Source organism: Hermetia illucens, chromosome 4 (genome assembly GCF_905115235.1).
Source record: "Hermetia illucens chromosome 4, iHerIll2.2.curated.20191125, whole genome shotgun sequence".
In the NCBI taxonomy this organism is placed as follows: domain Eukaryota; kingdom Metazoa; phylum Arthropoda; class Insecta; order Diptera; family Stratiomyidae; genus Hermetia; species Hermetia illucens.
The window spans coordinates 139,916,929-139,931,541 of NC_051852.1; the positions used below are offsets into that span (position 1 = coordinate 139,916,929).

The 14,613-nt window shown below is 40.6% G+C and overlaps 1 protein-coding gene across 2 annotated transcripts; it reads right to left on the reverse strand.

The window, feature by feature from the left end:
- Positions 1-4,701: 4,701 nt before the first annotated feature.
- LOC119654460 (beta-1,4-N-acetylgalactosaminyltransferase bre-4) lies at positions 4,702-14,609 on the reverse strand. Of its 2 annotated transcripts, none has more exons than XM_038059873.1 (7): positions 14,456-14,608; positions 14,003-14,170; positions 13,552-13,916; positions 6,217-6,640; positions 6,020-6,142; positions 5,215-5,310; positions 4,702-5,145 (listed from the first exon to the last, which is right to left on the reverse strand). In XM_038059873.1, the coding sequence occupies exons 2-7, from the start codon at positions 14,131-14,133 to the stop codon at positions 5,007-5,009; spliced, it is 1,278 nt and encodes a 425-aa protein (XP_037915801.1). In that variant the 5' UTR covers positions 14,134-14,170; positions 14,456-14,608; the 3' UTR covers positions 4,702-5,006. The 2 variants fall into 2 exon arrangements, with proteins under 2 accessions (XP_037915801.1, XP_037915802.1); XM_038059874.1 differs by lacking the exon at positions 4,702-5,145 and adding an exon at positions 5,411-5,418 and having other exon boundaries at positions 5,218-5,310; positions 14,456-14,609.
- Positions 14,610-14,613: the final 4 nt, after the last annotated feature.

The window sequence follows — 14,613 nt, forward strand, 5'->3', positions numbered from 1 at the left end:
CATGTGTATTCCGAATATTGACCTCTGTTTCTCTCCATATCATGTAATCTTATGGCTCTCAGATGATCAAGCTTACGTCTCCTAGTGAATGGTATTATGGTGGTTTTTGCACCAGGCATTAATAACCCTTAGTCCACTTTGGATTCTATCACATAGGGTGTCTTCACATTTGCCCCTACAGATTAAAACAATTTCGTCCGCGTAACCCTGGACTTGTATTCCAGTGTTGGTTAGCACGTCCAGGAGTTCGTCCACTACCATACTCCACATCAGCGGCGATAGTACCCCGCCCTGTCGACAGCCTTGAGTAGTGTTCACCATAGAATTTGTACCTGTCGGTACTTCTATTTGCCTAGGGGATTACGCTTTAGAACGTTAGTTCTAATGTAGTTGTCTATGACCTTCTCCACCGTTTTGAGTACGAACGATGCTAGGCAAATTGGTGAGCCTATCCTCAATTTAAGGCTAATTTTTCCTATTTGGTAATGTACAAACCAATGAGAAAGCGTTAATAAAATTTAGGATCACTTGGTATTTTTCGTTTGACTGCGTATGATACGAATGCAAGTCGTCTTCAATGGTTTGTACCAAGAAGACTATACCCAGCAGGTGAAACTTGTCAAAAAAAGCAGGACAAAAAATAAACTATCTGGTTCGAGGCCGAATCAAGATCGTAGTGCGTTCTGCGTAAACATTAATGTATTGTGTATCGTGTTTCTATAGCACTTCTGAGTGTGCGAATCTATGTAACCAAGCAACCAGCTATAAACAATCAATACATACATAGATAAATATAATAAGAAATTGATAAAGTGCCATTGGAATATTATTCGCATCGCTGCCTTCTACGATTGGTTTTGGCACCAAGCTGGAAAATTACTATATCAAACGCGGCCAGATGCACAAACATCATCACAAAACTGGGAACCAATACCAATGATGATGCGCAGAGCGCAACTGTGATCCTAACTGAGAAGCCCCGCCCATCGGACGCTATATTTTTTGTCTCGCAAAACTTCAAGGTTTGCCTAGACAATTTCACCTCCTGTGTATAGTCTTCTTGCTATCTACAAAACCATACAAAGATATTGCAGCGCAGTTTGTGGGTTGTACCTTTAGGCTTAATGCATACGAAAAAAATGGCACAATAGTTGATTAAATGAAACCTCCTTTTTGAATGATCTCCATGGGCGAAAGTCTGCAGGTCGTAAATTTTTATCTAGAGCAAAAAGTTTCCTAAAGTAAGCATAAAAACATAATGACGTACGTACGATTTTTTGAAAATGTCGATTTGTAACAAAATGGCGTTAGTTTACGAAAAAAATGGGCTAAAATCGGTCATAATATACAGTGCTGGGCAAAAAAATCCGTTCAGTAAGAAAATCTGATTTTTGAGAAAAAATATAATTTTTTTGGATTGATATTTTGCACTAAATATAGTTTTTGGGAAAAAAATAAGTAAATTTGGTTTATATTCCATAACAATCACAAAACTCGGCGTATCACAATAATTTTTTTTCTCGTTTACTTAATAACTAAACAATAAATTCATAAATGCTTAATTAGAATTTCGTTGCACCTTCGTTTGCTCTATCCTCGCTGGCATAGGTGAAATGAGATTCTGCAGAATCTGCAGGTCAATTTCGTTATTCCACGTTCTTAAGAGGATTAAATCCAGCTCATGTTGGCTTGTTGGCTTCTGTTTTGCTACCTTTTTCTTCATTAGTGCTTACAACTTTTCTATGAGGTTTAAATTCGGGCTGTTCCCGGGCCAAGTCAGCTGCTTTACTGACTTTTCGCCCGGAAAGTTGCGCACCTGCAAAGCAAAAAAAGGCAAATAATTGAAAAACCTTCAATGTTTCTTATAAAACAACTAGAGTAAGGGAAAAAAATTATTACTCACAATGTGGGACCTGTGACAGGGCACAAAACCGTCCTGAAAAGTGACCCCACTTGAATGCTGATATTGCTCGTAAATGTAAGGTATCAGATGCTCCTCCAAGATTCTTTTATAGGCTGGACCATTGACTCTTCCATCAATTAATGAAAATCCTTTCACATCATAAAACTAAAAGCAGCCCCAGATAATCCTGCTCACCGGCTAGCGCACTGCGATCTGTATACACTCCTCACTGAATCGCTAACTTGAACTTCTCCATACGTGGTGGATCCCATCTTTAGAAAAAAAGTTAGGAGAACTCTAATTACGACCTTTAGCGAACTGATGTTGCGTAACTTTGGCTTAAATTATTCTCAAAGGTCGTTCGAACTATGACTAATGTGATGTCCAAATTTGATTGAATTGCAATTACTCCTTTCCACCAAAACATATCCTAAATAATAGTAGAGTGAAAGTAAGCTTTCTAATTCAATTTCCCTTTAGAGAGGATACCAAATGAAGACTCAATCAGTCATGGTTTTCCTCTTGCCTCGAATTTTAACTCCTTGCAAATGTACTTTTTCAAGGCGCATTCCGTTGCAAATCTTATATTTTGTAAAATGACTTATGTGGGATTGAAACGCCAAAGTTGTCGTCTTTAGGGGCGGGCGGACTGGTATGTTCGAGAGTTGCCAACTTTATTAGAAGAGAGTTATAGTTCTGCTCTCGTGGTTGTTAATAGTCAATTCGATAGTCGGTTGACTATTCACTATATTCTTATTAATTACGTTGTGTCGTAGTTTATATTAGTAAGTAGGCTTTCTCAGAAAGATTACTGTGCGCTGAGGTGGGTGTCAATCGCTATCTGACTGCAGAAGCATCGAAGGGCTGCCCCCAAGGAGGTGTGCTTTCGCCACTTCTGTGGAGTATGCTGATCGATTCACTACTATGCGAACTGCAAAATTTTCCAATACAAGCTCAAGTTTATGCTGATGACGTTGCTATGCTTGCTGTTGATCGGGATTTTGGAACGGTGTGTAGGAATATACAACGTGCCGTTGATGTGATAGACAGTTGGTGCCTCAGACATGGTCTTTCAGGTAATCCAAATAAAACCACAATGGTATTATTCACAACAAGGAGAAAACTGGATGGACTTTGCCTCCTTGAGATGAGGGGTACTAACCTTCAACTCTCTGAAGAAGTGAAATATCTGAGAGTCACTCTAGATAAAAAACCTCTTTGGAACCAACTTGTAGAGGTAAAGATGAAACGAGCTCTCACAGCTTATGGGCTGTGCCGACGGACCTTTGCCTCGACATGGGGAGTCAGCCCTCATATGGTAGGCCGATGTTCGTTTATGCATCCGTAGTGTGGTGGGTTAAGGTGAGATAAAAAGGTTTTCATCGTAGACTAGCCGCACTGCAAAGAACTGTGTGTCTGGGTATCACTGGTGCCATGAGCACGACATGCGGCACAGCTTTGAATGCACTACTACATTTGCAGCTCCTGGATATATTTATTCAAAGCACCGCAATGAGAGCAGCCCATAGACTAATTCGATTATATCTATGGGGAAACAACGGATGTGGGGGCACAGAGCATTGGAAGAGTTACTGGGAGGACTGAATACAGTTCTTACAATGCCTTCTGATTCTCGTGTCCCCATACATCTGTTTGGTAGAAGATATGAAGTTACCCTGAAGTCTTCTACACCGATGGCTCAAAAACAGAAGTGGGAATAAAAACGAGAAGTGGGCTTTTCCTTTGGTACAATATGCAACGGTTTCTCAAGCCGAAGGCGGCAAACTGGGTGATTGACCCGCGATTGAAGGGCAGGCGCACCACAATCTGCATTGAGGGCGTTGAGTAGTCCTTTGATCACCTCGAAAATCGTTCAGGAATGCAGAAACCGTTTGAATTCTATCTCTAGATTCAATACGGTGGAACTACTCTGGGTACCTGGTCACTGTGGCGTAGAGGAAAATGAAATCTCGAATGCTTTAGCGAAAGAGGGGTCAATCCCCCATACGCCGGGATCAAAACCAGCAATTGGAGTATCAGTAGCATTGGCTAAGTCTGTTTTCAAAAACCGGGAACAAGCTTCCCACAATGACAGGTGGCAGAGCCTAAATGCTGCTCAACACACCAAATTTTCCATGCAGGCCATAATTCACTAGCTGGGCATATGTTCAGAATAGGAATTATTCAAGATGATATGTGTCCTTCTTGTAATGAGGAAGCGAAATCCACGGAGCATTTCCTATGTGCATGCCCCGCCTATGGACGCATTAGACATCAGATTTTTGATACGACTAACGGAAATCCTGCGATACGTTAACGAGTTCGGAATATTCCGTTGGACGGAGGTGGCGAGTACAATGGGCCAACACGGCCTGAGTGCTCAGAAGTTGTAGCTTCTCCCCCACCACACACACACAAGTAGGCACCGGAAAAATATAGACGTACACAACAATCCATCGGTATCTTCTGTAATAAAAATAAATGCGCATGTCGCCTTGCATACAATTCATTCGTAAGCGCATGCACAAACTGATTTCACTTTGTCACCCCCCGCCCACACTTTGTTGGTTTGCAATCCGTTTTTGAATATCAAAGCATCGGTTTCTTGGCGAAAACTTACATTTTTATCTCTGAGAAATGTAAATTTAAAATTTTAATCAAGACGAATTTGCAGGTGTAGCAGCGAGTATGTATGTAAATGTGGGCATCTGACTTGTTGAACGCAAATCCTAAATTGTAAGTGCCGAATCCTGAAACAATCTAAGCTTATAATATGACTCCGATAAATAAAATACCAATTTTAGTAAAAATCTAGAAAATCAAATTATTATTTTAACAATATCATATCTAAAACTCATGGTTTTAAAATATTTGCTCGTAGACTCCACTACTAACTGTTTTTTAACTTGTCTAATCGACAATGGAATATCAGATAAATACAATAAAATTAACTATAGTAATTCCAGAAACACGAAGTTCAATCAAATATTGAAAGAACTCAAGACAAAAAATGGAAAGCATAATCTATTGTATATTGGAGATTTATAGAGATTCATACATTGCAATAAGAATTGTTCATAATATCATCGCCATCATCATATCATCATCTATGTTCGGGCATTTTTAATTCTACAAGGAACCAGGTGAAAAGTTTATACTTTTTCGAACTATAAACGTCGTATTTAACGGAATTTAAGCCATCAGTCCTAAATTTTTTTGAACCATTGGCAAGATTTTCATATCTGCAATAGTAAAAAGTTTGCCAAAGTAGAGATTATAAAGTCATTGATGAATTTCAGTTAACAACTAACCGTTTTGGATTGGCTTTCTCTTTTTGATGATTCAACATCATGTATCTCGCTATATTTACTGGATATCGTGATATATGGAAGCCAGCATGTTTTAATCTAGAATTCAAACAGTTTTCAGTAAATGTGGAAGGAATTTTGGTTGCATTGTCTGTTAGTAAGGAAACCAATTGTGGAACCAAAATGGAGGACTACCTACATGCAGAGCTACGAAAAAAGAAACAAAAAAGGAATACATGAAAATATATGTTAGTAGGGACACCAGCAAAAACAGAGAAATAGGGTTAACGAAACAAAACTTGTTATTATCAGAGGATATTTTTGAAACATGTATGTTAATGACCGCTTGCTCATTGTTGCGGCATAATTTTGTATGCTACGGAAAATTACCTACACAACTTTAAAATTAAGCAATGTTAATAAAAGTTGAATGCAAATGGAAACTAAACCCAAGAACATACGATTAACTTCGATGACATCGTGTGTTGAATCAAGAACCACTAGTAAAACCAATATTTTGCTCTAAAACAGTGCATTACATTTAAATTTTTTGCCTTAAAAGGTTGAAAGTTCAAATACGATTTTCATATCAAACTATGTGTAATAGGGATATTACAGCGAACAAAATTAAAAATAAAGAAAAAATACTACAAAGAGGCAATAATAATCTATAATTTATAGCCTTTTCAAATATCACCAGTTCTGGCAATAAAGCAAAATAATATTACTTGTAAAATTTAGACATTATCGATTGTCTCTTAATGAACCTATAGCCGTATATTTGAAGTTAAACTGTATTTCCATTTACCTGTTCGACATATCGTCATCTTCACCTCCCCAACCCCAAAACGAATTCGAAAAGCCATTCACAGCATTAAATTGGCTTTTTGTCATAGCTGAAACCCCACCAAATATAGAACTATATGGAAGCCTGCAAGAAGCCATTTTTTCAATTAAATTTATTGCAAAATCACAGTAGCACACTATCCAAAGAATTTTACTTACTTATACCCAAATATATCAATCGCAACTGACATATGACGCGGTTGATCCGGGCATGTATATAAATTTCGATCATCTAAAGGTAATAAGTCGACATCATGGAATACAAAGCAATCCCAGGCGAAGAGCTTTGAAGCCTCCAGGAAGCCAACGTTCATCAAAGCAGCACGATTGAACAGTTTACCATTGGTTTGCTCAACTATGAAAATGCCATATTCAATTTGCTGTTTCATTAAAAACGGATGGAGGTTTTTCAAAAATATTGGCAAGTGTGCGTAACGATCACGAAATGGCACAATTATGGCGACACGATCGCGTGCCCTACACTCTTTGGGACGATACCAGCCGCCAGGAAGAAGAATATTTTGGTAGCGTTGTTCGATTATTTCCATTTGTTCTGATGTTGTATTGACTTCAATTGGTCCATCTGGAACGATGACAAAAAATATATATTTTGGAACAATGGTATGAGTAGAAAGCATAGCTGCAGCTGCATTTACGATAATGAATCTGCAAGAATATTACTATATAAACAAGTCGGGAAACCGGTAGCTTGACGCTTCAGGTATAAAAGGTTTTCTGTTTCCTTATGTGAGGAGCGATACGTACATAGTTAAAAATTCCATTGCGCGCTATTTTTTAGAAAGCCATTTAAATAAATAATTTGGTGGAAAGCACTGATAATAGTTAACCTCATACTATATGCTTCACATTCGGAGTTTTATATTATTAGCAAATGTGAAGAACTTAACCTACAACAGCTTCAGGTATGAAAGGTTTTGTGTATCTCTTTTATAAAGACATTTGAGTGTGCATTTGTCCCATTAGTACATAACACGTAATAGATGCATATATGATATGATAATATCCACTTTCGGGTGATATTGACATTGAAAGTCTTGAGTTTGCAAAGAAGTAGCAACTTTGACCTATTATAACTTTGTTAGTAATAGTGCGATTTCCACCAAACTTGGCAGGATTGTGCTCTATATTATAGACTAAATTGTTGCGTGGTGCTAGAATGATACGAAAAAACGCCAGGGTGAAGTGGATTCTTCATGAATGGAACTTTAATATTACACTGGAATGTCAATTATTTTCGTTAATTATGACGTCAGCATTTGCCTGGCTTAATATGCAGTAAATTCGCGTGAAATTGACAAATTCGAAATGCTATAACTTTGATACTAATAGCTGGATTTTCACGAAACTTGACAGTATTATGCAGAATTAGTACACGCAGTATGAACTTAAATGGAGTTTTCAATCAATGAGTAAGTTTATTTGAGGAGATATCGAAATGGGACATGTTTTGAGGCCTAGATTTTATATAAACTTATTTTTTTTTTAATTTTTGGATGGGGTAGTTTCCGAAAATGAGCCTTGTCTCGTGTTAGGTATGAACATTTCGACTCCTTTACAGTTTACGTCAAAACTAATATGAAAAAAAAATTACATACCCCGTTGCATATATGGGGAGCCCCCTTTAAACTTCACGTAAATTTATGTCACTCACAATTTCGTTTGTACACCCGGTTTTGGCGTGTGACAAACAGTGAATCGACTTTAATAAGGTTTTGTTTTACGCAAAACGGGCAACTGAAGTGTCGGTTTTTATTTTGGCGTTAATAAATAATGCAAAAGAACTGCAGCAAATGTTTCGTCGATTCTAGTGATTAAAATTGATCGAATTTATGGCGAAAACCAATTGAAAAGAAAACTCGGAACAGCCGAACCACTGCCAGGTCCAAGTAGACGACATCGGATACGACTCCCCAACAACAAAAGGATACAAGAGAAAGAACCCGTCGAATATTTTTTTTTACATTTTATTTACCCAAACACAATTCAACTACTGCTACTACAACAACTACTGCTACTATAACAACTGCTAACTTATTAAAACAAAAAAAAAATCGTTGGCGCGACAATCCAATTGGATCAGAGGCTTGAAATGTGTTAGAGCACTTCATTCAATACCGTAACGGTAAACTTCAGGGTTACAGTAGGAGGCAATGTGGTAAACATTGCGCTCGTCTGTAATTATTATCCTAATTGGATTTAACTCAGGTACTCACAACTGAGTCGACAGGTATCCGACGTCGGGTGACATATAAATCCCACCGCCATCAGTGAGATTTGAACCGCTACCGTCCGTACGACAGCCTAGAATATCACCCGTTTTCGTTTCGTTTCAGTTTGGTTTTTACCTATTATTTTCGTTTCCCCTCAACACGTCCACTGATAGAATGGAGGCGAATCCCTCACCAACTGCCGTGGCAATACGGGCACCGCCGTTTTAGCGCAGGTTGGAAAGGTGGCAGAGTTAGCATCTACTGTTTCTAAATTGACAGAGGCAGTCGGTTTGCGTTCGGTAAGTAGGAGCAGATTTCGATCTAGATCCACCTCCCGAAAATAGCGTTTGTGTAGTAAGTGATCAGGACCTTTGACAAGTACTTGGGCATTCTGGTGCCACGAAATTAAGCAGCCCCTGTACTTTCTCATCAAAAAAACTAGACTTGTCGAGACCTCTGGCAGCTACCGGAAATGCAGCACCGTGTCGCCTCATAATTTACCACCTCTTCAGCCGGCGCAACTACCTGGTTGATAAAGGCGCTGAAGTTTCGATTCTTCCGATATCCCGGAATTCGATTTTGTCACTGCAATCGTTGAAACTCACGCGCGGCGATCCGCACATATGGTTGTAGGTAGACATGGGCCTAGGAATTCGACAAGGGTTTCCTTGGCGCAGTTTTCATTAGTAAGTCAATGTTTGAAAGAAGATCCCATAGACTATTAAAGCTCTCTTATTACCTCGCCAAGGCAGCGTGACGAACGACACCGATATCAAGGAAAATTGTATAGTAGTAGCCCTGTCAGACTCCGTTTTGTAGTGGTTTCACTTTGATGTGAGCATGCGACATTTTACATTGCCATAAGGCTCAGACTATAGCTACTACGGCGGAATGCTGTGGGTCAGAAATTTAAATTCCGCAAATTGTTCTGCCATGATTCGCAAGTTACTAACCGATGTACTCAGTAGAGGAGGATACAAAAGGAAAACCAATGAAAACTCCACCTATAAGGCTACCGTGACGAAATCTTCACAATCATCCTGTACTCTATGAAAAAAAAACTTTGGATTTCTGAAATTTCCGACTTTTATCTGTTTTAGGTATCTGGCTGATAACTTAAAGTGTACCCGAGATAAAACCAATTTGGTACTGATATTTTTATTAAAGAACCTTTTTGTTCGGAAAAAAATAGAGGATCCCGTCAAAAGGGAAGTCTTTCCCGTACAGCAGCCAGTTGCTTATGAAATGTGTCATTGACCTCTATATCAAAGTTCCCACTGAAACGTAGCATTTCACTTTTTTCCCGGAATATTGTAGTCAAAATCTTGTCTGCTTCTATTGACGCTAAGGTTACCAGAATACAAAACACAGTGTCGCGGGAAGGAGAACAGCAGTCCAAGCCGTCACACCATTTTACATTATATCAAACCCGGAATGTACGACCGGTACTCAGGCTGGAAGAATTCAACAATCAGGGAACCCATGTTATCGAGGAGCCTGCCAAACCAATCAGCGCCCGTCTGTGTTGATAGCTGAGTCCGTTCTTGTCCGAGAGAAATTTGAAATTTCCTTCCCTTTGGATTGTCTCTTACCATAGGCAGGTGGTCAAAGGATAGTATAGGTTCCAGGGCGAAACATGGATTGGTACCCACGATGGAGCATAAAACCTGGGAAAAGCCCGCTGAATCTGCTGAACCAAACCCTATCTCCACCTCCACGTGGTGATCGCTGGAAGTTCTTTCTTTATGAAAAACTGCAGACGGAGAAGGATGAAGACGAGTCTCCCGAGCCTAAAAACGGGACAAAATGTACTAACTGGTCCTCCAGGTTGGGGGTTGGGTAGGACTGACAATCCTACACGGAAAACCGAAGTTACGAAGCCACAAAAGGAGCCTCGGACAGGATGGATCTTACAACGACGATCCCGACAACGGATTAATGATTTGCGCATTTCCTCATGGAACGTGCGCTCCCTGTACAGACTGAATGTTGCTGAGCAGCTAGCCGTTACCCTATCCCAAAATAAGGCTGATGTAACAGCGTTGCAAGAGATGCGACGAACAGGGATCGGTTTCCTGGAGAAAAGCCGCTACACCATATATTATAGCGGCCATTCAGTAAACCATGTGCTCGGAATAGGCTTCTTAGTCAGCCAAAAAATGAAAGCTGCTGTTATCGGCTTTGAAAATATAAGCGAACGGCTATGCACTTTGCGCTTGCGAGGCAAATTTAGGAATATAAGCTTCATTAACGTTCACGCCCCTACAGAGGAGACTGCAAAGTCGGAGAAGGATACCTTCTACGAGGCAGTTGAGCGGACCCTCGAAGCCTGTCCCAAGTATGATATCAAAACCATACTTGGAGATTTCAACAGCCAAGTAAGGAAGGAGCCCGTATTCAAGCGATACGTCAGCTCCCATAGCCCATAGCAATGATAACGGACTGCGCATTATTCAGATAGCAGTATTGCACGAAATGGTTTTTGGAAGTACCTGGTTTGCGCGGGAAGCGGTTCACAAACATACGTGGGCCTCTCCAGACGGGACCACTTTCAACCAAATTGAACAAGTGCTGATTGAACGCCGCCACCTCTCTGCCTTGATGAATGTCAAAACATATAGGGGGGCCAATATAGACTCGGATCACTATCTCGTTGGCGTGGAGCTCCAAGCTCGAATAACAACACCACCCAGAATCCTCTCTGACAATCAGGTGAAAGTGAATACTGAAGCCATCCACAACACAGCCCTCCGCGACACTTATAAAAGGGAAATGGATGCCGCAATAACCGCAGTCAATAGAGGTCCTGGAGATGAAGCATCAACAAATGATCTTCACAATCACCTGAAGAACGTTATCATTGATACGGACACAAAGATACTTGGCCCCAGCCGGAAAAAAAAGTCGGGACGGCTGGTTTAACGACGAATGTAAGCTAGCTACGTAACGGAAGAATGCTGCATACCGAGTAATGTTACTTTCTCAAAGAACGCGGGCACGCGCAAAGACTTATCCGTAGAGCGGAGAAGCGATTTCACAGACGGAAAAAGGAAACCTGGGAAAACCAACAAGTCTGTGAACTAGAAAAGTACAGGGAGCAACCGCACCAGGCGCGGAAAATTTACCAACAAGTCAGCAGGATGAAGCCTTATACAGAATGGGCTTATTGGAGCGATGGGTTGAGTGCTTTGATGAGCTACTGAACAACCAGAATATCAGCGAATTGGAGGTCCCGCCAATTGAAGACGACGGACAAATGCTACTACCACACCAAGTATAGGAGAAACTGTCCGTGCAATTCATCGGCTTAAAAATCATAAGTCGTCAGGAGCCGGTGGAATTACAGCCGAATTAGTTAAATATGGAGGCGACCAGTTACACCAAGTGGTTCATCAACTTGTGCTCAAGGTATGGGACAGCGAATCAATGACCGACGATTGGCAAAGAGGCATTATCTGTCTCATACATAAAAAGGAAGATATCAAGCAGTTCAGCAATTATAGAGGTATCACGTTGCTGAGTACCATCTATAAGATATTCTCCGCTATCTTCCTAGGCCGGATAGTCCCATACGTTCAGAACATCATTGATCCATACCAAAGAGGCTTCACTCCAGGTAAATCAGCAACAGATCAGATTTTCTCTCTGCGGCAAGCGATGGAAAAACTGTTGGAATATGGACAACAGTTGCACCATCTATTCATCGACTTCAAAGCCGCCTATGATAGCATAGCCAGGGTAAAACTGTACACGGCCATGGTAGAATTCGGTATCCCGACGAAATTAATAAGACTGACTAGGCTGACCCTGACCAATGTGCGAGGCCAGATAAAAGCAGCAGGATCACTCTCAAGACCATTCGACATCAAAAACGGTCTACGACAAGGGAATGCCCTATCATACGTCCTCTTTAACCCATGAGAAAGTGATCCGTGATGCTGAGGTAAATGCAAGAGGTACGATCCTCTTTAAGTCCACCCAACTACTGGCCTATGCAATGAAGGCAAGACAAAATATATGGTGGCAACGTCAGCATCGAAAACCAACCAACCAACCAAAATCGAAAATGGGAAGAATAAAGATAGGAGACTACCACTTTGAGACCGTTGATAATTTCTCCTATCTTGGGTCAAAAATCACAACGAATAACAGCTACGTTGATGAAATCCGCGCACGGTTGTTGGCAGCCAACAAACCGTATTTCAGCTTACAAAAACTGTTCCGCTCGAACGGCTCACCATAGGGTCAAAGCTCTTACTATACAAGATCTTGCCAGTGTTCATGTATTCTTCGGAGGCTTGGGTTCTTAGCAAGAAGAATTGCGAACTCTTGGCCGCGTTCGAGAGAAGAATCCTCCGAAGAATTTTTGGCTCCCGCACCTACATGAGGATGGACGATTCCGTAGCCTGCATAACGACGAAATCTATGAGCGATACCATGACCGTCAGGTTGTGGATTAAATCCGGCTCAATAGGTTACGGTGGGCGAGTCACTTAATCCGTATGGATGAGGATGATCCCACCCGGAAAGTCTATAAGGGCAATATCTATGGTAGAAAAAGAAGTCTGAGATGGAGCGATGGCGTAGGTCAGGACGCCAGACAGCTTTTAGGCATATCAAAATGATGAACCTCGGCGCAAAACCGAGATGTCTGGAGCTCCTTATTAAGGGAGGCCTACACCGGATACCGGTTGCTGCGCCGTTGATGATGATAATAAGCAGACTGATCCTTTCAGCAAATTTTTTGGTCCCCAAACTAAAAGCGAAACGCAAGGGAGAACGACAATTCCAATTAAAAACAACAAAGCCCAAAAATTAGTTAGCCAACGACTCAATTGTGCAATTGAACTCAATCATAAAAATTGTACGTTCCTGGCTGAGATATAATTCAAGATTCATTCCGAGTTGAATTTAAAATTCGTCAGTATTCAAAAAATCCCTAAATTATATTGCCAACGACCTGAGCACTCTCGAAACACTGACAAATTCCATTTACGAGTACATTTAAGATAATGCAGAAGTATCCAGTTTCCACGGGAGAGCACCACATTTATCGCGGCTGATAAACGGAACGTTATAAATAACTACGGGCTAACCGTTCATCTTGAAGAATCATCACACTTTTAAACAAATGGTGTAAATATATAAACCCCACTTAATGACTGTTTCGGTAAATAAAATTGAGTCATTTGAACAACATCGTCTCTACCCACGGCCATAAGTATATGAACCGAGCAGAAAATGAAATATAACGAAAACTTACCCAGATTTGGTGGCACTAAAGGGCACATTTTAAATCCTAATGTGGTCATAACCATATCAATCAGGCCCGATTTTGTGGTCACTTCCACGGCCTCGGGGCTTGTCGTTGTATGTTTTGTGGCATTCATTAGCTGCGTTTGATTTTGTGGGTTTAATTTATGATTATGGAATTTTCTCTTAAAATCTGAACTATCTATCAATAAAATGCCATTGTTCGCTTGACTGCTAATTAGTGGCGAATGGAATGTAATGTTCCTCAACGAGGTATTATCTGCGTTCCATACTAATGTATAAATATTGTTCGAGTTGTTGTGACTTTGCGGCGATGAGGCCGACCCGATCCTCGCTCCTTTCGGCCAGTGATGGCTATAAAAAGATGGAATGTCGATAGTCGTTAATTATGTAAAGCAATTGCAATCGATAAAAACGCATAAGGAAAAATTCCAACTTACCTCGAATGTGAGAACGAAAACGATTCTTTGGAGCGAGCATCGAGATGCGAGTTCAGTATGTTCAACAAGAGTAATAAAAAGCAAACGAAGAGCGCAGCCTTGAAAGCGTGCGCCTTACTGCAACCTGCCATGTGTCCATAGAGAGTCGTCGAGTATTTTTGCCCAAGTCTGAAACGATCCAATTCTATTTGTAGAGCTTTCGGTCGCTAAGTAAACTGTAAATATTTCCCAAAATGCGTCAATTGCCAGCAATAGAATCACTTCTAGTTCCCACTCATCCTATATCAGATGCTATCTTATTAGATAACAGCATCCACTGGATGTTTCTTATCTCAATAGCTCCCCCGTCCCGTTGTTTACTATGCAGATTAACTGCGATGCGTTGTCGTTCGTTGCTCTAGTTTTGCGAACTGCACTTTCGGCACCAAAATTGCTACCACTTCGTGTACTTACGTTTATTGAGAAAGAGTGAAACTGCCTATAATTAAATCACAGTAAAATTCGAACATAATATCCGGTCGATCACATTACAAGACAACAGGAAAGCTAAACTCTTCCCCTTCGTTTGCAAAAATTGACACTTGCCCTAATAAACCTCTTCTTCTTCCTTG

Bases quoted from the DNA above. Each gene is read 5' to 3' on its own strand.
- LOC119654460 (XM_038059873.1), bottom strand. From the start codon at position 14,133: ATGGCAGGTTGCAGTAAGGCGCACGCTTTCAAGGCTGCGCTCTTCGTT. The intron at 5,311-6,019 runs GTAAATGGAAAT...TTTGAATTCTAG, and splicing joins GATGACGATATGTCGAACAG to ATTAAAACATGCTGGCTTCC. The intron at 5,146-5,214 runs GTTAGTTGTTAA...TTACTATTGCAG, and splicing joins GAGAAAGCCAATCCAAAACG to ATATGAAAATCTTGCCAATG.